The sequence below is a fragment of the Mugil cephalus genome, chromosome 23, assembly GCF_022458985.1.
Source record: "Mugil cephalus isolate CIBA_MC_2020 chromosome 23, CIBA_Mcephalus_1.1, whole genome shotgun sequence".
Classification (NCBI taxonomy): domain Eukaryota; kingdom Metazoa; phylum Chordata; class Actinopteri; order Mugiliformes; family Mugilidae; genus Mugil; species Mugil cephalus.
The window spans coordinates 6,597,051-6,621,044 of NC_061792.1; the positions used below are offsets into that span (position 1 = coordinate 6,597,051).

Consider the following 23,994-nt stretch of genomic DNA (forward strand, 5'->3'; position numbering starts at 1 on the left):
TTAACTGGAATATTGATGTATTTTTCCCGTTTTTTTTCTTTTTTTTTGTCAAATGCAAATAATTAAACTAGATAAAGTAGTAGCTTTAATTCCCACAAAATAAGGCAACGTCTCATAGAGGAAACCGTCTCAGACTTTATTAAAGCTGCTTTTCATTTTACATACAAGTCAGAATTACATATTTACAAATATACACAGATATGTCTCATTATAATATTCTTATATCGACACCATACTCGGTAGATATACAGTAGGAAAATAAAGACGCCGCAATGTGCTGCATAAACAGAAACTAAAAAATATAACCCTTTCTCTTCTCTCTCCGGCCCCAGAGTCAAAAGTACAAAGCTTTATTGTGTGGCCGTGATCAAACACTGACAAGTTTAGTGCCCGTGTCAGCTTTATTAAGAGGGCAAGAAAATAAACTCTCACAATATACACAACAGTGCCTGGTAAAAAATAGTTCGCTGAAGACGTTTAAAAGTGGGGCTGTGAAGAACATGCCACAAAGAGCGATGACACACACACACAAAGACAAAGACACCCACAAATCCTCTCGACAATATACATGCTCTTGAGGAAAACAGCGTGAGGTATAGAGGACACATCTGTACACGGATCGGCAACGTGACGCCGGCCCCCGCTGTCTGGTTTAGCTCACAGTCTGACACCAAACGGTAACAAACCCACGGTGGTGTTGATCGCGGCTTTGTCGAGCCGGGGCGGACAAATACGGTCCAGCCGGAGTAATAAACGGGTGGGGCTGGTTTTAGTGCGACGGCCTGCTGCACTTTCCAGGCTCACACATTCAGCATTATAGATGGAAAAAAAAAAAAACAAAGAGGTTGTTTTACAGTGGGGGTACAGTAGAAACCTTGGGTTGTGTATAAAAAAAAAAAAAACATGGCAAGATGTCATTCAGGTTTCAGAGTAGCACAGTTTCCTTGTGTGTTAAGAACAGCTGGTCGTCAGAGGTTTGACAGCAGTCCGGACCAACTAGGGGGGTGGGATCACCTTCCCCCCCCTCGCTTGTGTAATTCACACCAAAAAGTCAGACTTTTAAACCGCGACGGCTACATTGTGATGTCAAGTAAACAAACGTTGCGCTCGGGCCGGAGGTGCAAACACGTCGAGCAGGTCTGGGCCGCCTCGGTTAGCCCGACTTGCGGAGAAGTGGTTTGCTGTCACATGCTTGAACGGGGCTGGGAGCAAAGGCAGAGGACAAAGCGCGCTTTTGTCGCAGCCGGCGCGCACCAAAGATAGGTGAGCGCAGCAACACAAAAACATGCAGCTGTTGCGCCGGGAGGTTCTTATATCAGGACTTTTTGGAGGTGGATTTGTTGTTATTGTTACGCTTTTACGATTTAAAATAACAAGTGAGGCTTCCTGGGGCTTTGAGAAGAAGCACGCGCGCACACACGGGCAAATATGCACACACACGTTAACAGAGACACTGCGAGGAACAAGCAGGTATGCGGTCACACCCGCCTGCTCGCACATCTTCTTCCTGAGAGGTAAATCCAGAGCAGTTCAGAGTTGTACAATCCCTCTAGAAAAAAAAAAGAAAAAAAAAAGGAGGTGCAAAAGTTGTCCAAGCTGCCGCTCTCTGTGTGCGAGTGTAAGACCACCAGGTGGTGCTGTTGGCGACATTCACCTCGTGGCGCTGACTTAACTGTTTTTTTTTTTTTTTTTTAAGGGAAGCCCATGAGCCGCCGCCCTTTGACCCCACGAGGATTTAACCCCCCTCTGCCCCGTTCGTGTCCCACGTACAAAAACATTGGACCCGCCCCGCGCCTGAAAGCACATTTCTCATTGCAGCCACCCGCTAGTTTTCACAGTGTGCGATCAGTGTCTGACACCAAAGCCGACGTGTCATGCGAAATACCGAGTCCGATAGCGTCTCGGGACGCCTCGCGCAAGAATCTGCCGCTGAGCTGCAAAGCCGTCGACACGAAAGGGGGCTCGGCCGCCGACGGCTTTCGTCCTCTGGTGACGCAGAAATCGGCGCAGATGCTCTTTAAGAAACGTCCCCTCCAATGCTACATAGTCAGGAAGCGATAGATTATTAAGAACTGATCCCTGAATAGGAATGAACTGAAAAACTCCACCAACATGCTGATACTCTTTTTTTTTTTTTTTTTTTTGAAGTTAAGACTAGATTCAAATTAAAGTACAAAACTCGACGGACGACTGCGAATGCTCAGAAAAGGTGGGCGTAGATAGCGCTCAGCCACGACACTCGTCACATTCGCAGAGAGATTGTTTTTGGTTGACGAACTGTGAGGTGGTCGGCTGTGTGGAGAACACTGATTCTTGTCCTCCGGTCCGCTCGAGCTTTCGCGAATCCACCTGAAAGTGTTCTCATGCCGTGGAATAAGAGTCAGGGTTTGATGTCAGAGTAGCTGGTGTAGGTCTCACTGCAGCTGGAGGAAGTGCTGAGGTTCCCAGAAACGCTCCCATCTGCAGGACAAACACACAACAATATATATATTATATATACTGAGTATATATTTTAAGCAATATACAGTGACGTGGTTGATGTAACTGACCTGAGCTGCTGAGTGATTGTGACGACTTGGACTCTGAGATGAGGCTGAGGAGGTTTGCAGCTGCCACCCATCCCTCTTTACTGCTGCGAAGGTTCTTCACAAACCTGCAAAGCATTAAGAGGACCCTGAGTTTACGCAATCAAATTAATACAAAGAAGCTTCACCATCTGTATAACACGTAGGAAGATTTTTACCACTGTCCCTCCTCTCCTTCTCTGATCAGCTGAACCACGTCTCCGCTCTTGACAGACAGCTCTTGAGGTCCCGCCTTCTCGCAGTCTGCCACCACGGTGTACTTTCCCGGAGCCTGGGGGGGTCAAAGGTCACCAAAATCAAAGACAGCAAAGACAGGTGGATGACACGTTGTTGACTGTAAGGCTCTAACTAAAAAGTGATATTTAAGGAAAAAAAGCCCACCAGCTTCTTTCCTACTTCATCCTCAGGGTCTGAGTTTATGGGGTCCTCGCCGCTGGAGTACCCGTCGTTCTCTTCGGAGGCGTCCACTGACAGAGACGCCTTGTTCCAGCCTGGGTCGTGGTGAAAAAGGTAAAGAAACATCAAGGAGAATTAGAGACACATCAGAGAAAAGCCAAAAAAGTGAAGTTAATCTTCCTCACACACATTAAAGACTCCTTGGCTCAGTAATTCAATAAGACCTGATGTTAACAGTGAATATTAAAGGTCCCATATTATAAACTTTTTTTACAAGTTGACATAAGTGTCACTGTTCTACAGAGCGTGTCTTTAAAATTTCAGCTCAAAATAACTCAGAGTTTGTTCATTATAACATGAATGTATACACCAGGCTATAAATCTGTCCCAAACAGGCTGTTTTGAGAGCCTGTAACTTTAAATTCTAGCCACACCCTCTTCAGGAAAAGGGGTGGGGACAAATATACAGTATATAAACTGCACTTGTTTAAGAAATTTAACATTTTTTTCCCTCTCTATGTAGACACAAAAACAATTTGTGAATTTTGCCAGGAGAACGCCACAGCCATACGTAAAAATCTCCAACGAGGAGCGCAAAACCACGAACTCTGATCTGACACTGAAAGGCACAAAGATCAGTCCAAACTCATCCAAAATCCCACAGAAGATCAACAGTGATAAGAGAGAGAACCCAGCAAAGCACGAAAACGAATAATTTGATGGACAAATCAATGATTTCTGATGGGAGATGCGAATCATTATAAGGCTACTCTTACGGATTGGGCTGAATGGTTGAAGTGGAGCTTTGTTAATGCTCAGTATTTACACCACAAAAAAAAGTAGTAGAAGAAGAAAGAATGATTGATTTGAGGTAGAGAAGGATTCTTAACGGTGTCATTTAGCCTCGAACTGACTGAACAGCAGAACTGCCTCCTGGATTATAGCCAATGAGAAATAATTCGTCCAGGCTCACTACGAGGCTAAATGACACGTAAAGTGGATGTTCTGCTGCACTTTACCTCCAGTTAAAATCAACCATGACCACCACAAACAACAGCAAACACCCACTGTGGGCTGATCCTCAGAGCAGCTCAGTACCTCTCCGCTTGCTCTGTAACAGACTAGAGGTACTCATCCATTTGACTCTGCTCAGAGCGATGTGGGGCGCCGGCTCTGGATGAGGAGAGACGGCCAGCAAATGAGTGAGACAGCCAATTGTGTCAAGTCTGAGAAAAATGTGCACTTTGAAGGCCTGTGGTTAGAAACGCACAGAGGTTCTTGACTCTGATAGGGAGAAAGTGTTAGTAAATCAGTGGTCGGAAAGTTAGTACCTCAATCATTCTTATGGATATTTGCTAAGTGGTTTAAAATGAGTATGGACGGAGCATCTTTGCAACTTCACACATGATGATGATGACAATGACCTGTGGATGAAGGTGCACACATGATGAAATATACTTTACAGAACATCTGCATTCTTCAGAAAGCCAAAAACATTAGTTATAAATAGTTCAAGCTGACTTCCAGGATATGCAGATAGTCTGTACGGTTTCTCCTTCTACACATTAAACATGATGAATATATTATGACTGGCTACTTCCCGTATCACCCTTCTGTAAGAGGTGAAATCTACTACACACAGCATGACGACACACACGGCACAAGGCTGGAACGCTGCGTCGATGGGGGATGGGAACGGTGAGCCTGTACTACGGAGGCGCGGGCGTATACCTTTGAACCCAAACGGCGTGGGGTCACTCTTGACCAAGTGGCGTTTGGAGCCGTGCTCTGGGCTCAGAGCCGAGCCTGGCCGCACAGGCAAGGGGAGGAAAAGGAAAACAGGCGAAGAAGAAGAAGAAGAAGAAGAAAATTGAGGAAGGAAAACAAGCGCAGAGGTGCAAGAGTTCAACACTGTCATTGAATTCTGAACACTGAATTCTCATGTTTTAAATATGGCGATCATCAGATTTAATGTGTAAATAGGCTAATTTAACTACAGTTAAAATTTTTAAATAACTAAGCTATAATAATATATTCACTTGCTATTAAAGGTATGGTGCAGGACAAACAGTAGTGGTTGCACTTTCCACTTCTACCACCAGGAGGCAGACTGTGTCCAGCATTAAAACCAGGATCACATGTATTCCCTCAGCCACTTGTGCAATTACTTATAGCGTAGGTCTTCATTTTTTATATGTTTTGTTTTTTTTTTTTTTTTTTTTTAATTTTCCCTCTCAGATTTAAATTTATTTAAATACACATCCAACATATTTAAGTAAACGTGTAAGGGATAGCTTAATTTGAATGCAAAGTGATAATAATAATGTATATTTATAAATAGAGTTTAATATAGAACACATATAGTAGGTGGGGGGTCCCTGGCCTTAAAAAAACATTGAAGACCCCTGACTAATGGGGTAAAATGTAGTTTAACAGAATTACAAGTGGAGCCTGTTCTGAAAACGTGTTCCTAACGTTACCTTTCGGACTCTTGAGATTGCTGAAGCCCTGCAAAGTAAAACGCTTTTTAGCCACCGAGGACCTGTCAGTGGTGGGACTGGTCACCGGCTCATCTGGAAGCAATGTTTTGAAATGAGAGGCAGGGGGAAGGAGAAAAGGAAACAGAGGAGCCGTGGAGATGATGAAAAGAGGAGTCCAGATTAGGGGAAACCTTGCATTGGCAGCTTTCAGGAGCTCCTTCGGCTCCAGAGCAACACTACAGCGATGAATGCCTGTTCATGTACCTTTGTGCTTTGGCGAGGAAGAGGAGGTGGCGTCCGAGGTCGGGCTCGGCTCCGCCTTCTTCTCCTCCTGCTTCTTCTGGTTCTTCTGAGCGCCGCCACGGAAGGGGCTGCAAAAGACAATGAGGCGTGAATTCTTCTACTTGTCTCTTTGGTGTGAACAATCCCCTCCATGAAATGCGTGACATGCACCTGAGGGAGATGGAGGTGTTGCTGGTGGGGCTCGGTGAAACTGAGTCCGAGCTCTTCTGCTGGCTGGCATCTGAGACGTAAAAAAAAAAAACGGGTTAGGGAGTAATGCGGAAGGCAAGGGAAGACGGAGGAGAGCGCGTTCACAAATACCTCTGCAGGCCTGGAGCTGCTGAGTGAGGACTTTGCGAATCTCGTTCACCCACGTTGTTTTAATCTCTGGCGTCGGAGCCTGGATCAAACAAATAAAGACAGAGTTAAAACTCCTGTTTGCTCTTCTGCTGTGCACGAGCCCGATAAGTTATCCAACCTGGACTATGAAGACTTCTTCTCTGGAGTTGCACCAAATCTCAAACTTCTTGTTGTCGCCTTTCGCGTTCTCCGTAATACCCACCGCACTCATCTGTAAGGAGAAAGAAAACGCTTTAATCCTACGTCATCTTTCATGCACATGCTTTAAATGAGACTTGAGCTTACACTGAGCGAGTGTTTGAAGCTGTAGGACGGCGCCTTCTCGTAGCCCTCCCCGTTCTCCTCCCTCCTCTTGCAGAAGAGCAGGGCCTTCTCGTGGAGGAACAGGTGCCTCTGCATGGGCTTAAACCTGGCCAGGTCCTTGACTTTGGCGTGGCCTTTCTTGTGCTCCGTCCACACGCTGAAGGAGCCCTGCATCAGCAGGCGACCCAGCTCCGACAGGTTACCCTAAGAGCAGATGCACGGTTCTAATCTGGACTGCAAATGACTTTAAACCGTGTATCCGCGCAAAGAATGGGACAAATCTCTCTGACCTCGTATCCTGTAATGGCAATGAGGTGCATGGAGTCATTAACAGCTTTCAGGATTCCCAGGATGGAGGAGAGGGCTTCCTGGAGGTCGTCGCAGCCATCGCGGCCTTTACTGTACTTCAACAACTCCTGCAAGCGTTAAAGTGGGTGAGTCTTCCCTCGTCTTATATAACCCATGAATAATAAACACCACATGATCCACAATACAGTATAAGGCAAGACATCATCTGCATATAGTGATACTTTATGCACATAACTTGGACACACAGAGTACATGAATGGTGCTCACCTTGAGCAGTAGCTGGTACTTGGTGATTCTCTGGACAGGTTTAAGGAGGTAGGAGTCCAAACCAAGTTTATGTTCCAGCTTCTTCTGGCACTCCTGGTTCAGAGGCATAAACCAGTTCAAATATATGTATATTTATGTATTTTTTTTGTCATTTAAGGGACACATTTTTGGAGCTATGAGGCCAACCTGGAAGAAGGCACAGTCGGAGCACTGCCTCCACAAGCTCTCCGAGCGAGGTTTGTTCTGGCAGTAAGCCTCGTAGATCTGCAGGTCCCTCATCTACAGAGAAATGAGTCAGTTGTAAACATTGACCTCAGTTTGGTGCAAAACTGTCGAAAAAATAAAGAAATAAAAAGGAAGAAGTGCTTACCCGCTCTAAGAAGCAGCGGCCCACTAGTTCGGGGCAGTCCGTGTACGCTTCAAGTTCCTTCAGAAACGTCCTGCACATAAACAACACAAGCGTTCAGCTTATAAAACACACAAGTGACCAACAATTATTAAGCACCTGAAGAAAACACAAATATTACCTCTTGTGAAACTGGTAGATTTCAGGCATGTTGCCAAACAGGACGTCCTTCTTGCTGAGCAATGTACTGGGGATGAGATGAGCCATGGCGGGGTTGTCCATCTCCGCTGCGTAGCCCTGCAGTTCAATTCATTAAACATTTAATCTTCCGTTCGTTCCGAGACGTTACTTATCGGCCAGACTAGGGCAGACCAGAGTGAAACTCTCACCTCCAGCACACACAGTAGCTCCTCCACGTATGCTCTCTCGGTCTCCAGCAGCTCATTCATCACGTGACTGGAATGCACACAAACAACAAAAAAACTCAGAATCATTATTACACTGTAAGGGTATTACTGGAGTATCGGGACGTCAGCTCATGAGACGACAAATATGTAAAGCTGCCTCTGTCTTTGACCCCTTACCGCCGAAGTACTGCCAGGTTTTCTTCTTCTTCTGAAAGAGAAGCGTGTCGCGTGCCACCGTTATGTATTGGGGACTCCGTCTGGAAACATATGCGGCACGCATTTACAACTCACAGCCGTAGCTCTTAGCGTTGATAAACATGTGTTTTTGAAATATTTAAAAAAAAAAATTATTTAAAAGTAGAGATCGACCGATATGGATTTTTCAGGGCCGATACCGATTTTTTGATATTTGGAGCCGATACTGCCTTTTTCTCCCTCCATTTACATGATAAAAATGACAAAATGATAACAAATGTTACAAGTCTCAATTTAACCAAAAACATAAACATTTATTGTGGTTGATTGACAACCTGCACTCACTGTAATGTGTTGATGTCGAGTGATAAAGTAAATAAAGCTTTGTTTGGTAACTGAATTCAAAAATAACTAAGTAAATAAATAATAAACAAAAAAAAAGGTGTGTCTAGGGGTGCTCGACAGCCTATAAGTACAAGCATTTTCCAGCTTCCAGCTGCACGTACTCTGCTAATGGGGGAGGGGCAATGTATGGGCTGCACCATCCACAGCATCTCCAGCAGGACAGGGCTGCCTGTGGTTGTGCCTGTCTGTAAATGTTGTCGGAGGGGAAAAAAATATATATACGTATCGGCGAACGCACCCGCTAAAAAAACCCCCAAAAAAACGCAAATATCGGCATATATCGTGTGTATACTGTGTGCTGCCAGCCAAAAGTGGTGCATACCTTTTTGCAGATAACGTTATCTGCCGAGTATCTCCTCTCTTTTCTTTCTTGTACTGGAAAGAAAGAAAAGTTTTTTTAACATTTATCATCCATATGTCATTCTTTTCTTTCTTTCAATCACATCCATCCATACTTACTGGGGGATGAGTGTGGAGACTTGACTTCGGGTCTTGGTGCTACTGGCTGAACTGGTCTAGTCTGTTTGGCGGCGAGTTTCTTCAGGCTGACGCGTCTCTTCTCAAACATCTCCTGGACTGAGCCTTGCTTCTGGAAAACTCTCTCTATCTGGTCCTAATGGAGGATGGAGAGTAAAGATCTAATACAGCCATAGATAATGCTGTCAATTAATGAGCAGTTATTTAAACCATGTACGTGTTGCTGACCCTGAGTTGAGTGTTGAGCACCGCCTCATACTGGCAGCAGATGGCGCTGCGGTCAGTGAGCGTATGCAGCGGCGCCGTATCCAGGTATCTCTCCAGTTCTTGCAAAGCTGCTTCAGCTCCATCCTGAGACTGACAGCGGTCCACTGGCTGGCTCGCCAGGAGGAAGATGCCGTCCTCACACCACCGGGATGCCTGTGGGGGGAAAAAATCCTTAGAAATGCTTCGGGGGTTGAAGTGGACGCTCTTTGACACAATCACACCCAGACTGTACCTGCTCCAGAGCGTGGTGGAGCTCCAAAGCATGGAGCAGGAGGCTCTTCTTGCTCCTCAGAGTCGAGCTGATCTCCTCGCACGCCCCTCTCAGCTCGCTGCACTTTGGCCTGATGGAGTCCTCGGCGTAGTGGGAGTTTTCTATCAGCATGTCGCCGTCGTTGGCCAAGGACAAGGCAAGGTCTAGCAAGTCCTAATCGGAGCACAGTGAAGATTTGTTAATCTAAGTTAAACAGCAAACGCGCACGTGGGGGTGTTTGTGTTTTCATGTCTTACACAGGCCTTGTCCTCGTGGCCGGTGAGTTCTTTGAGGACGTGCTCAGCGTGGGCGGGGCTCACGCTGACCTCCGAGAAGCCCGACAACCGCTCCGATGTCACCTCAAGCTGGGCTCGCACCTGAGGAACAAGACACAAATATTAGTCTTTCATTTTGAGATGCGAGATGAATATCTATCTCCCGGGACCGAACTCACTTCACGGAAGTGCAGCTCAAAGTGGCGGAGCTGCAGACACTGCTCCAGCTTGGTGCGGTGACGCTCCCAGAAATCGTCAAACGCCGTCTCCGTTTCATCCAGCTGACCCAGCAGCCTGAGGGGACGGGGGGGAAAAAGAGAGGACATTTATTCATTTGCTCAGGGGCAACTTCATTGTCTATTGATATATCCATCAATCCCTTCCCCTGACTTACCTCTGTACAGTCGCCAAGTTTTCCATTTCATCGTGCATCATGTTGTATTCGGGGTCTGTCTGTAGAGGCTCGTTGATACAGTCCAACAAGCGTCTTCCTTGAGACAGCGCCACCTGCAGGTCCTCCTGGAAGCAGAACACAGAAAACAATGAAGTGTGGCCGGCTCCTCTCCTCTCTGTGACGGGAAGAGAAGGAAAATGCCTCTGACCTTCATTTTATCCTTCTTCAGAGTGTGCATGTGCAGCAGGTTGGTGGTGGCCTCGGCGTCGTTGGGCAACTCCGTCTCTGCGAGCTCGGTGCCGAACGCCTGCAGGGTCTGAGCCGTGGTCTTCACCATGAGGGCGAAAGCCTCGATGGCCTGCGGAGGGCACGCACGTCAGTAAGGAGCAGTGCAGGGAATGTGAGAATAAGTGATGAAAGGAACACAAACTAAAAATGCGTACAGTGCGGTGCGAGATCCAGCTGTCGTGGCAGTATTCCTGTGTGCCTTCCAGCTCCGTGGTAAGTTGTCCTGGGTCAATGTACGCATGGAGCTCGGTCACCGAACTCAGCATCACCACCTGATAGTTACACAAACAATCAGCTGATTCCGTAAAATACTTCATACAAATTTACATTTTGACTCCCAGCCGCCCCCTGGTGGGATGCGAAGGTATTGCAAGTGGGCCGCCAAATCATTTCATTCGATATTTGGGTTTTGGTCAAACACCAGCAAATTAGCATCTTAGTATGACCCACTGCAGTTTTTATTTTAAAAAGAAAACACCTGAGCAGAATTTACATCAACTTTATATCAGGTTTGTGTTTATTTGTAAAGTTATCGATTTAATGGGCTTCTTTGGATATTTAGATTTTGTTTGGATCTGATCCAGTTCTTAGATATGATAATGCATCTCTCCATTGTTGGAGGATACCATTATTTATGAATCATTTGTTAATTAGCCTGTTACAGACAGCCCCTTGCTTGTCGTTTCTGATGTCTGTGTGGTGCTGATGGACAGCTCCTTGAAAACTGAAATGTTATGTGTTGCGACATGTTACAGATGCCGTGTTAGGGACTGTGGAGCTTTAGACATGATTCTCCTGTATTCAGTTCAGTCTTTATGTGCAATCTGAATTTACGGGGTTGGAGGTGTGCCGCAAACATTTTTGAGACTTAAAACTGGGCCCTGAGTTGGACAGGGTTGGGAAGCGCTGGCGAAAAGGACACGTCATACCTTCATCTTGAACTCATCCTTGTTGAACCTGAACAGGAAGTCTGACAGAGTCCGCTGGAACAAAGTATTGGGACGCAGCACCAGAACCAAATTTATGTTGGATGCTGGAAACGAACCCTGAAAGAGAAAGACAGAAGGGGTGTGGTTTCATTTAAATTTAGTGCGCCATTCACTTCCCCATTTACTTCCATCTATTTAAAGACATTTCAACACATTATTCAGTAAATAAACATCTGTAACTAGAGATCGACAGATATTCTCATCTTTTTTTTTACTGGTATTGGCCGATACGCGGATGAATAAGAATTATTGGCTCCAAATATCAGAAAAATTAGCAGCATGCATCGGCCATTGGCTAAAAAAGAAGATTGATATCAGCCCTAAAAAATCCAAATCGACCTCTTTCTGTAAACACTGTCCCACAAGTGCAGTCCTGAACAAACCATGAAGAGGTTTATCTAGGATTTAATATCTAATAAATCTCCTACATAGTTCCCTTGTTCCCAACTATATATAATTTTATTGGCGCTGTGACTTTGCTAGTAACCACAGTTTTTGTCTCGCCACCTACAAACAGCGATAGGTTAATATGGTAGAATTGCCTCCACACAGAGAACAACAGCCCAGGAGGCCACTCAGCTGAAAGGCTACGTCGGCTGTGGCTCCCTCCGAGTCCCCCGGTGAATCGCTCTACCCTGTTAGACATCATAAATCAATGGACCCTGACACGAGCGCGGCGCAGACACACTCGCAGGCCAGAGGCAAAGCTCGTGCCATTTTAGTGTTACGATAAATAAACTCAGAACGGTCTACAAGAAGAACGGCAGTCAAGCAGAGGGAAACCAGGCATCAATCACAGTCGTGAAACAGCCTGCGCGCGTCGCCATGGAAACCGTTCTTTTTTTTTTTTTTTGAAAAGGTACATAGACGATATTTCAAAGATCAAGTCATTTATCTTTGGCACGTACACACACGTGCCGCCCGCTGCGGCGTTCATGGACGTCGGCCAGGTTGGGAAAATTCGCCACTCCAAGTTGACGCTCAAAAAATGACGCTCAAAAAATGACGCTAGCCTATCGCACTTTATTACAAATTACAAATGCAAATGCAGACAATGCACGAGGTGGAAATATAAATATTTTACCATCCCGCAGCAAGCATGCAACACATCTGCTAATTGTTAGTCATTAAATTCAATAAACCCTGAGAGGTCTGGGTTTAATTTGTGGCCGCGCATTAACATGACAATACGCGTGGCTGCCCGGCGCGTTACACATTAATGTTATGCGCACGCGCATATACACGCACGTCTGCCAGATAAAAAGCAAACATTAATAAATGATAAGGATTAGAATATCATTTTCTGTTGAGCAGCGCGATTTATATTCTTTCAGGGAGAAAGGACGGGGGAGGGAAAGGGGGAGAAGACCACTCCACTCATGTCCTCTAATGACATCCACATGGTTCTCTTGGGAGCTGTATAGCCACAATAATAAACCACCTCCCTCCGCGAGCTCAAACCCCCCTCCGACTTTGATTTTGGACGTCAAAATGCTCCGATTTCCACAAAGAGACTGGTTTTTTTTTCTTTTTTTTAAAGCTGATTTGTTGCAACAAATTGCTCTTGTTTGCAGCGGCGTTCTAAGAGGAAGACATCAGCAGATTCACCCTGCAGCAACGCTCCTGTACGCTTCAACGACTGTATATTTATTACCCTTAATCACAAAGATGAGCTGCAACAGATCATCATTTGACTGATGTGCATGTGGATTCACCCTTGTAATTAAAGAAATTCAGGTATTTAGATGGTGGAACTTCAAAAAAATGAGATAGGGACAGGACCAAAAGATTAAAAATTCATGGGGATGTATGATTTATGCTCCCTAGGGCATAAAGAGGAGAGACGCACTGAAGCTACAACGCTACATGACACCAACAAGTCCTGGTCTTCGCCATCTGTGGAGACAACCAACACGGCAGCGTGAGAGCATCTGTGCACGTGTTTTACACTAATCTCTGGTTTTACATGACAACACTGCCCACTCCTATGTTTTTTTCTTTTTTTTTTTTTTTATAACCGGCAGCAAACAACAGCCAGCGACCTTGAACGGCCTTGACGAACGCATCGCGTCTCGCGGGAAGACAAACGATTCTCCGGTAAGGCCGCGCGTCATTGGCTGCTGGACGGAGCGGGCGTGTCCAGAGACGGAGACACCCACCGCGGAGAGGACAGAAGCGGGGATGCGAGACACGCCTCTCGCCACCTGCTCTTCATGCCTTCAGGTAAAGTCACAACGCAATTACATTAGAGATTTTTCTAATGTTTCGCACAAAGCTGGGGCATTTCCTGTTCGATTGCTTCTTTTTTCAGATCGACTCAAGAGGTCAGAGAGGAAGAGTCGGAACGGAGATGTGAAGTGATGGATGGGAGCAGGGGAAAGAACGAGGTAATGAGTAGTAGAACCGAAGGGGAGAAAGAGATCATGCAGAGAAGCTCCTGCTGCTACGCTGACAATCGCTACTACTGTTCTAAATCATCACGCTGCAAGTGTACAGTCTTTGTCCTCACTATTTGTATCTTAGAGAGCGTGGACAAGGACACATATAGCAAGGAACACTACGGTCACACAGAAGGCAACACGGGACCAAATCTGACACTTGAAAAGCTAAAAGTAACCTCAATCAGAACCGAATTGTCAGAATTCACGTGACTTTGGAGTCCGTCCATATCCACATTGGCCACATTTCCACACTAATGGGAGTTAATGCGTAGCTCAGATGTATGTGGGGTGACAAAATCCTCACAGCCAAGTCCGAAAAGAGTGAAGACTCAAACCGAAAAAGCAGCCGTGGGTGGATCACTTCCCGTTTGGGAGGATGAACCCTCATGCCAGCCACGTTCTGCGTGATTATGTAGGTCAGTACCGAGTCAGGACGCGCGCACACTGGAATATGTTATCGGGCTCAATTTAAACATAATGTGAACAGTCAAACACATAACATCTGAATAAGGCCTTGTGCTAAGCTAACTAGTGGCTAGCTTTGACTGACAGATATCCAACCTGCTAATATCTCAAATAATATTCTTATCTAATTCACTAATAATTTAAATCAGACTGATGGAGAGATTAAGTAGAGACTCCTACCTATTATATGTGTTCTATATTAAACTTCGCATTCAATATTAAGCCATCCCTTTTACATTTACTGAAATATGGTTGTTAATATGTAATTAAAGAAATTTTAATTTGCGGGGAGAAAGTATATCTAAATATACATATATATGAATGTATAAAAAATGTTCAATCAACCAAAGATTTTGCGACCGCCCTGCAGTAGCTCCGTGGACACCCTATTGAATTTATGCTTCATACCAACATTGACTCGTGATATCTTATCAGTCACTGATGCAAAAAAATTATATAAATTATTACATTAGTTTCCATAAATCTTCGCCTGATTTTGCTCATATTATCTATAAAACCCCACAGTCCATCAATGTCTCCTTAGGACGACTAATAGAATTACTTCTGGGTTCATGCAGATGTTTTCTGCACACAGGTTAAAGCGACTTTGTGGACTTCAGTTACTAATGTCTCATAATGACTCACTGGCACAGTGGGGATAGTTTCTCAGAAATGGCATGAGCGAACCATTAAACCCGATGCTAATCATTGTCCAATTAGCATATATTAGCATTCATTAGCATACATGGGACACGTTTAACGGTGTAACAGTGGACGAGCATCCTGACAGCAGATGTTTGGGGTGTGGCGACGCTTCATCCCCATGTTGGCCGAGCCGGTTAATTAGATTCATGGATGGGTTATGCAGATTCGGAAATCAAGGAATTTAGAAGAGAAGCCAAAAATCCAGCACATAACATAATCTCCATAATCATTATAAAACGTTTGATTTTAAATAATTAATTAAAGCTGGCATTCAAATAATAGTACTTTTCTGTGAATTGGCATTATTATATATTTTTTATGTATTAATTAGAAAGTAGTAAATAAAAATATCTGTAACTGCTGAACTCCTCTACGACTTTAACGTTAAATTCTTCTCTTTTTTGTTGATTTCCCACTCTTTTTTCTCATTTAAATGTCTCATATTATGTAAAATTTATTTTATGTGTCCCCATAGCCTCTGTATGAGGCCCCAGAAGTGAAAAAAAATCTGTCACTTTCCTCACTCACTTGTTCCACTTTTTAGCCAATGTGCGCTCAAACAGGCGAATTGGAGATTTTTCTCTTCTTGACGTCATGCGGGGAAGAGCGAGCCCTTGGAAACACACATGTGTGCGAGCAAACGTTGCTCTGGAAGCTAGCGTTAGCTACATGGTAGTAACTGTTAAGAGCAAATAATATATTCAGACACACGATGTCTTTAACTAACCATTAAGAACCATCCTTCTGCAGAGTCTGAACTTCTTCAGGTACCTCTCCTTCCGGGTCAGATTCTGGTTCAAATTGACAGCGTGTCCACCAGCCATAATCACAAATCCACCGTAAACATTAGCGCATGGTGGTGGTGGTAGCCAGCGAGAGGGGCGTGGAGTGGGCGTGGCCAGACACCGCTTATTAGCATTTAAAGGTACAGATACAGAAGCGGCCCGTTCTTAGTAGAGCTCACTAAAGCTACTCTTTACTGGCTGAAACTCTTTGAAAAGAATGATGTTAAACCTCTGACGCCAATATGAAACCTTTAAATAATTTCCTTCAGTTCCTCGTCTTATATAGTTTTATAGTTTTATTCTGTCCAAGAAGTAGGCTACTGGGCTAATGGAGCAACGGATGCAAGACTGATGGTTAAAAATAATCAGAACGAGACTAACACTATATAGCCTTTCCAATCGGAGCCTCCACACACATTTTCTCACGCACTGTGAGACTATACCACCCACTCCAACATAATAACCTATTTTTAGCTCATTACACCTCATTTCAACATGCAGCAAAAAACGAGCTTTGCCTAATTTCCCTGCACATTTCTATACGCAAAGAGTACGTGAAGCAAAACCTCAACATGAGGTACGTGCAATCTCACAAAAAACCAAAACAACAATTATCCTAAGTGGGGACAAACCAAAATTACACACACAAGACAGCTGACACCAGCAGCTACGCCCACAGCTCCGTTTTAAAACAAGCATTAGCACATGCTAAATAAAGTAGTACACGCTCCAAAACAGCCATTAGTCGTCTTCAGAGACATTTCATCAGCAAATGATGCGCTCGAGCGAAGGAGGGCCGGCGAAATCAATCCGCTCACGAGGGGACACACACAAACACACGGGGTCTTACTGCGATGCGGTGCAGGGTGGCCCTGACGGCGGCCCATCGGTCCAGCCGTCTGTCGATGACCAGGATGAAGCCCACTCCTGATGCCGCAACACTGCAGGAGAGAAGAGCACACTGTTATCACCACGGAAACCCCTCGTCTCTCTTCCTGCGCGTATGAGAGAAGAAGAGCGTGGGTTTGAATCTAGGTTTAGAAAGTGTCCTGGTCTAGACAAGAGGCTGAGGTACTATTTGTGGCGCTGATGTGTTTGGTTTGCATGGCAGTGGCTCTAACATCACACAGGAACCCTTATTGATTAGGACTGATTAACACACTCATTAGTTTTTAATTTATACTGTAGCTTGGCTCACAGATGATGGCACATATATATATAAAAACAAATCTGGAAATTGCACGCCCTCATAGTCTTTGTTGGCCAGATTCAAATGCATTAAAACCTCGCTACCAAGTACCAGCCTGTGTGCATGCAGTCATCGTTTGTTATCAACGTTGATTATGAGAGACCCTTGTGATTACCATGGCAACCTTGGCTCTGCATTATTATGTGTGTGTGTGCAAGTGAAAATCTTGCCATTCATTCCACAGGCAGTGCCATATGTAGCAGCCTCATTAAGCTAATGTGTGCCAATGTGTGTGTGTGTGTGTGTGTGTGTGAATGCAGCATTTTCAGCTAAGGTCCTGCTGGACGAACTGACATGTATCCCGACACCTAAACACACGGATGAATATTAAAGCACACACACAGAGTGTGAGGACAACATACAAATAGTGTCGGCTCGGCCCATATGGGCGACGCCAGTAGCCAATTTTTTATCGTCACACATAAACACACTTGGAGATTTTAAAGGAAATCAACGCGCTACCCGGTAAATGCTGCAACAGCAAATCCTCAATCCATCTCTGTAGGAAGAGCCGTTCGACCCACACGGATGAATTCAAAAAAAAAAAAAAAACCTTGCAAAAAAATCAAAGCACAAAAAAAAAAAAAATCCTCAATATCCCATTGTTGTGATGCAAAAGTAATCCTCATTCAGATGATGTCAGTGTTCAATTCCTGCATCCACAGTGTTTGCGGATCGCAGATGGAGAGAGGTGACCGCTCACATCCTTACAGAGCATCTCCCTCCTCCTCCTCCTCCTCCTTCTCCTTCCCTCCGTGCTCCTCCACCACCACCAGCTCCCCACCCTCGGCCAATTAAAGCTGAGCTCATCGGCTCGCTGGCTCGCCCACAGCCGGAGCTCAGGAGCGCAGCCGATTGGCAGCTGGGCGCAGAGAGGCTGGTGGGGAGAAAGGAAGGAAGGGGACACGGAGGGAGGGGAGGGTGGGTGTAATATGAAAAGGTGATGAGAAGCAAGAAAAAAAAAAAAAAGGAAGGAAGGAAGGAAGGAAGGAAGGAAAAAATGCCGCCATGACACATGTATGGATATACAGATGCATACATCTCCATCCTTTCTCCTCCCTTTAACTGTGTGCGGCGCTCAGCGGTAAAGGGAAGGTGAAAGAAAGGGAGGGGGGAGGAGGAGAGGGAGGAGGAGGGGCAGAAAATAAAGGAGCAGGCGTAACAACAGGAAGATGAAAAGAGGCATAGCTCGTATCTAAAAACCCTTTTAAAGGGTAAAATAGGTGCAGCATTTTATTTTGAAAAAGGAATAGGAATGGGATTACTGAATAACACCCCTTTTTTTCCTCTGTAGCTCATTTTCTCATTCATATAGTTGTTATCTAAATAAAATCTCTCTAACATCCCTTTCTTTTCTGTGGCTCTTTCCTCTCGCCAGGCCTTTGGTGTTGCGCTGACATCTGCTGGCCGAGCGTGGTATTACACCGGAGGGCTGTTCACCCTCACACCGCACAACCCCGCAGCAGAAAACACACAGCGTGGGATGAGCGTGAGACACCGACCTGGGGATGCTCGTGAGGTAGGTGAGGACATTTTGGACCTCCCCCTCCTCCAGCTCGCCGAACTCTGGGAATTCTGGGAAGACGATGATCGGGCTGCCATCGGCCCCGCGGCCCCCTGGGGACAGAGAGGTCAGGGAGGAGATCAAACAGAGGTCAGAGGCACGTCCACGCACGGTGTCAGCGACCTGATGACAGCTGCATGCGATATACAGACTTCTGAACACTCTTAATGGTAATCCCTTTAAAATTCATGAGGCTTATCTGAGAAAGATGATGCCCTACATTTAGGAATAAACTTACGAAACCAAATCACGAACCAGAGCCAAGCGCTTCAAACGTGGCTTTATTTGATCTATTGTGGCGCATTTAATGACATAAATTAAACTGACCCATATTCAGAATTGGAAAGTCACGCAGATTCATTTTCAAGCTAATTTTTAATAAAAGAATGACATCGGGATATCGTATCTGTTTACAATCTGCGGCAAAAGGAGGGACGAGCAAAAAAAAAATCAAAAGCTCCGGCCTACTCCTTCACCGGTGGGTCAAGTTGCAAGGGCGCTTCATCGCTCCCGCGTTGAATTATTCACGCGCCGTCACCGGGCGGGCATTATCGTCATGGTAACCCAACACAGGGCCCTAAGTGTGCGTTTCACGACGCTTTGTGTGCGTTTCTGTGCGAGCGAGCCTGCCGTGATTGTCCGCGCGTCTCCTATCTGGGTCAGCCTGCCATCAGTAACTGACAAAACTTTTTTTTTTCTCTCTGCGGAGGGATCCGAAAAGCAGCGAGGTGGAGAACTCTCACTTTTCTGGCTCGGAATGAGCTTTTCAGACCGGGCGCTGGGGTTTACGGGAGGGGAGGGGGGGGGGCAGGTACCATGTGATGGTTGCTGCGGCGGTTTGGGGCCGTGCGTCTATTTTTACGTTCGTGTGAGAAAAACACTGGAAGGGAAAGTTCAGATAAACGCATTATGTATGGAGTTCGAGACGTCTTTCAAAGCGATGCCACTTTTAATTGAGATAAGAAGGGGGACTGTCTGTGGAATTTGCATGACAAGCCTGTGTTGCATGTACCCAAATTTTATTATTTAATCACGGCCTCAATTTTGGTTGAGATAAAAGCCTTGTGTTGAATTGCGTTGACATTTTCCCAAACATTTCTAGTCTAATCGAATCCATGCGCATGGAAACAAATCATCTGGGGTCTTATATGACTGGATTTATTGAGTAAAGTTTCTGGGTGCAGTCGGATGCGCGTTGAAACGGAAACTTTTGTTGTTGTTGTTGTTGTTCGCATTTGCAGTTAATTTGCTTCAAATGAGAAAGAAAACGAGAGGAAATACCTGGAAGGATGGCGAACTGCTTCTGGAGTCCAGAGCCGATTTCGGCTGCACACAGAGGACCATCCTCCTGCACGATGTCATCTAGACGGAAAGGCAGAGACACGGTTACAGGAGGTGCACTCGATGCCATTTTTCGTTCATTATCACAAAGCGTGGCGGGTGGCCAGGTTCAAGGCGCTCTCCAATTAACTGAACGAACGGTAAATGTGAGGTTTATTGTGAGAAACATGAAGAAGACAGTGAGGAATTAGTTTTTTTTTTTAGCAGCTGCAGCCTTTTTTTTGTCCGGTTGCTGCATTGTCAAGCATAACATGAAGTGAAACGATAAAATAAGGAGAGGAGAGAGCAAAAATTATGAGGGGGTGGAATTAAAAAAAAAAAAAAGAGAGAGAAAGGGAGGAGAGGGGTGAAAGCGAGGTAGAGACACTATCAGGGGATGAGCTAAACAGCGTTTGGATTTCCTCCTCTCTCTGGTCAAGCTGGATTACAGTAATCTCATTTAGGCCTCTCAGACATGTAGGGAAAAGATAGAGGAAAAAAAGGCATTCTCACCCATCCCGTCCGGTTGCCATGCGTGACCCGCGTGCACGCCAAACACAGGCATGGGATTGTTAATTGTGTACAATCACGCGTGCGCCCGTGAGAGGAAAACTGGGATGTTTTCATGTCATGTTGTGCACATATAGACTAGGTTTGGTGGGACTGGCAGAGTTAGAGGCTTAAATTACCATCTCACTAAGTACAATACTGGTCAAATCCATAGAAATCCACATATAAGATGTGATTCTCCACCATAAATATATATCTTTCATCAGTTTGATATATCCGTAAACCCTGTGGTTCCCATATGACGAAGAAACCCGGCAGATTAAGAGCTTAGATCTCCAGTAATGCTATATACATAAGTGTCAGCATACCATTGGCTAGACAGTGACTAATACTACATACGGTAAGGCTCATGTGCTGTCCACGCTTGGCACAGAGCAGCATGTGCAGCTGTTTACGGGATGTTCGAGATTTCCCTACACTCTCTTTACAGAAAGTAAAATATGCGTTGCTGATACTGAGTGCGCCCGGTAATTACTTCCACACAAACCTAGCGTGAAGTCACAGGCAGGGCTCCACATTTTTAGGGATTATTATTAGGATGTCAGAACAGTGAGTCAGGAGCACACACACACACGGACACACAGAGGGACAAATCGTCCTGACTGAAGTCGGAGCACACAGGCTATTATTATCTGTGAGGAAAACCCACACGTGAGGAAACAAAGAAGAGTAGAGGGTTTGGGAGTGGGTGTGCGCAGGTCTGCTTGTTATACCAACAGACCGCAGAGCTTCCAGCGAAGCCAAGCAGCCTGTAATTTAACCAAAAACGGCAGCTCCGCTGTAATTAACGTCCACTACAAGCGAAACCAGAGAGGGGAAGAGGTGCTTTGAAATCTGGACATCTGTCCTCACAATGTTGCTTCCTAGAACAGGGGTCTTCAACTTTTTTAAGCTATCCCTTATCCCTTTACTAAAATATGTTGGATTCATGTTAATGTGTATTTTAAAAAAAAATAATAATTCGTGGGGGGAAATTAAAAAAAAATATATAAAAAATGTCTAGTCAACCAAAGATTTTGTCGAAGACCTACATCCTAGAAGGGTAAATACGATATAACATTACTGTGTGTGTGAGATCTATACAGGGGAGACTGTGTGTGAGCAAGTGTGCCGTCATGTGTCGCGGCGCGTTGTGGGCTCACTGGGCCAGCTGTCGGTTCAATGTGTCAGGCAGTAAGCTCAGGTTAAGTCCCAGACTCTGGATCACATCCAGGCATGTGAAGCACTCTCTGACTCCCTGGATATAAATGTGTGCATGCGAGTGTGTGGGAAGCAGTCATAACCTGATCATTACAAACTAAACAGCAGGTGTAGAAACTATTAGATAACGCGCGATGAGGGAAGACAAGTTTTCACACTAAAGGCCACAGTGTAGTAATATATGGTGGTTCATTTCAGTGTGTCTAGTTTACATTAGCCATACCACAGGAGGAGTTTTGTTAAGCTCCATTAGTTACTCATTTCCTGCATTCTCCATGCTTTTGGAGAAGTAATGTTCTATATTGGTGTCAGAGATGGTTGTGCATTCACTTCAGACACTTACATTCTGGTAATAATTACAATAATAACCCAATTATGACACAAATGCCTCGCGTAAAGACCTCCTTTTTTTTTTTTTGCTTGTGTGGCAAACGTCAGGTGGCTAGCTTCCAGGTGGGACAGAAATACGGAGCAAGCAAAATATAAAGTACATCAAACTATGTCCGTCTCTGACTTCTTTGTAGTATTTTGTCAGATTTGACGGGCAGAATAACAAAGGACGTGCCCATAATCATTTAGATTAATATTGTTTTTTGGCTCAATTTGTGCAATGAATTATCACCATCATCTGATGTACATATATACAATTTGTATTTTAAGCTACATTTAAAATTTCTCAGTGAACTATGTTGAATGTTGCAATGTATCGCAATATCACGATATCGCAATAATGTATCGAACCGTGACTCAAGCGTCATGATACGTATCGTTACCTATACCCACCCCTAATGTAAACACCTCCTTTTTCTGTCCGCATGTAAACATCAGGTGACTAGCTTCCAGGTGAGACAGAAATACGGAGCAAGCAAAACATAAACTTCCTACAACATTGTGCTTCTTGAGTGTCTACGTCTGTCTCTGACTTCTTTGCATAATAGAGTAGATTTGGCAGACTAACACTTGGCGTGCCCGAACATTTCTATCCTCATAGGTGTTGAAAATCATGTAGACACGTGAATCCAAGCGCATAATAAAATGCTTAAAACACATGTGCTTTTAGATTCAGTTACACTTTTTTTTACTAACTACTTAGCACAGATTTGATTGGTGTATTTTATGCAATATACATGTTTTTTTCAGGAAAAAATAACAGGAAAACTATCTTGTCCAGCTGAATTAAACTGCTCAGTGCACTACAGGAGTGAATGGCGCAGATATATCAGACATTCAGGCGTCAGCTTTTCACTGCTGCCGAAACTCCCCGCTTTGTCCTCCGTGGAATGAATGAAATTAAACTATAGCGGCGAGGCTGCAAGTGAACCCCCTTTACCCACCCAGCGACACACACACATACACACTACACAGTGGAAGTGGGGCAATGCTGTCAAACACAAATAGTGATTATGGGGGGCCAAGGAGGAATGTCCACCCCGCCTCTTGGTGCCCTTCCCCCTAGGCTCTGACACCCCACTTCATTCATCCTTTTTTTTTTTTTTTCCTAGGGGCTTAGCTGAAGGGCAAAATACAACACACAACAATCTTTGTATTAAATAATCGTTTAACTCAATTTTATAAAGTTCGGATCTGCATGATTCTCTGGAATTAAATGAACTTTCAAGCTGCTTTCAATTGCGTATTAGTAATACAGCAGTGACACATTTGACAGTTTACACGCATCATTTCGGGGCTTGAATACAGTATGAGAGGAACCAGACCATTTCACACTCCTCAGGGGAATAAGCCCTGGATTTAGAAGGGTGAAAAGATAGTGAAGAAGAGGAGGAGGAGGGGAATGAGGCAGTCGGAAAAAAAAAAAGGTGCTCCAGTCTCAACAAGATGAAATGGAGGACAGGGTTTCTTTACACATGCCTACATATTTAATGTGTCGGCCTGGTGGTAGCCGATACCGTGGATGCCTCGGAAGGGGTGAGGAGCAATGCAAAGCTGGCATGTTTTCTGCGTTTCTTTGTAAGACTTTCTGTTGCGGTTACTTGATCAGACAAGTCGTGATTGCCGGATTTTATAGCAGTACGTGCAAGTAAATGTTGGAGAACGCCTTAGTAGGCATGTGTTTATTTAAACCATTCAGAAACTTAAGCAAATAGTTTGGGATTACATTTCTAATCCAAAATGAAAACAAATAGTTGTGTAGGTAGTGTATTTGTTGTTTTGGGAGTCCCTGAAAATGGATGCATCATCCATTTATGTAATAAGATGCATTGACTTGATGGTGTTGATCCCTGCCTTTGTGTTTGTGTAGGTGTGTACGCATTTGATTTCCGCCTGCCACTGTTGTGACAGTACTATTTGCAAAGGCTCCTTGTGTTTCATGAGACACTTTGGTTTTGTCGGTGCAAAAGATCAGTTCCGTCTTATAAAAAAAGGCATACTGCTGCTGTCAGTGTAATCTCCTGCTGTCC

The 23,994-nt window shown here is 44.8% G+C and overlaps 1 protein-coding gene and 1 long non-coding RNA gene across 2 annotated transcripts in view; one reads left to right on the forward strand and one right to left on the reverse strand.

Moving 5' to 3' along the window:
• Nucleotides 1-115: 115 nt before the first annotated feature.
• mcf2la (mcf.2 cell line derived transforming sequence-like a) overlaps nt 116-23,994 on the reverse strand; it is a 37,870-nt gene continuing 13,991 nt past the window's right edge. Inside the window, exons 2-32 of the mRNA XM_047577176.1 lie at nt 19,766-19,846; nt 18,423-18,537; nt 16,522-16,612; nt 11,216-11,332; nt 10,442-10,558; nt 10,207-10,356; nt 9,999-10,123; nt 9,784-9,898; nt 9,587-9,706; nt 9,312-9,503; nt 9,041-9,232; nt 8,795-8,948; nt 8,658-8,710; nt 7,913-7,992; nt 7,718-7,784; nt 7,510-7,625; nt 7,353-7,422; nt 7,169-7,261; nt 6,983-7,075; nt 6,697-6,822; nt 6,389-6,610; nt 6,222-6,314; nt 6,065-6,143; nt 5,915-5,984; nt 5,726-5,832; nt 5,462-5,554; nt 4,713-4,787; nt 2,967-3,076; nt 2,744-2,856; nt 2,550-2,653; nt 116-2,460 (exon numbers count right to left, since the gene is read on the reverse strand). Coding sequence (XP_047433132.1) covers nt 2,381-2,460; nt 2,550-2,653; nt 2,744-2,856; nt 2,967-3,076; nt 4,713-4,787; nt 5,462-5,554; nt 5,726-5,832; nt 5,915-5,984; nt 6,065-6,143; nt 6,222-6,314; nt 6,389-6,610; nt 6,697-6,822; nt 6,983-7,075; nt 7,169-7,261; nt 7,353-7,422; nt 7,510-7,625; nt 7,718-7,784; nt 7,913-7,992; nt 8,658-8,710; nt 8,795-8,948; nt 9,041-9,232; nt 9,312-9,503; nt 9,587-9,706; nt 9,784-9,898; nt 9,999-10,123; nt 10,207-10,356; nt 10,442-10,558; nt 11,216-11,332; nt 16,522-16,612; nt 18,423-18,537; nt 19,766-19,846 — 3,413 coding nt within the window. The 3' untranslated portion in view covers nt 116-2,380. The remainder of the gene's footprint in view (nt 2,461-2,549; nt 2,654-2,743; nt 2,857-2,966; nt 3,077-4,712; nt 4,788-5,461; nt 5,555-5,725; nt 5,833-5,914; nt 5,985-6,064; nt 6,144-6,221; nt 6,315-6,388; nt 6,611-6,696; nt 6,823-6,982; nt 7,076-7,168; nt 7,262-7,352; nt 7,423-7,509; nt 7,626-7,717; nt 7,785-7,912; nt 7,993-8,657; nt 8,711-8,794; nt 8,949-9,040; nt 9,233-9,311; nt 9,504-9,586; nt 9,707-9,783; nt 9,899-9,998; nt 10,124-10,206; nt 10,357-10,441; nt 10,559-11,215; nt 11,333-16,521; nt 16,613-18,422; nt 18,538-19,765; nt 19,847-23,994) is intronic.
• On the forward strand, nt 3,009-4,564 carry LOC125001258. Its single transcript, XR_007111536.1, has 2 exons — nt 3,009-3,095; nt 3,505-4,564. It is a non-coding gene; the product is annotated as an uncharacterized LOC125001258 (long non-coding RNA).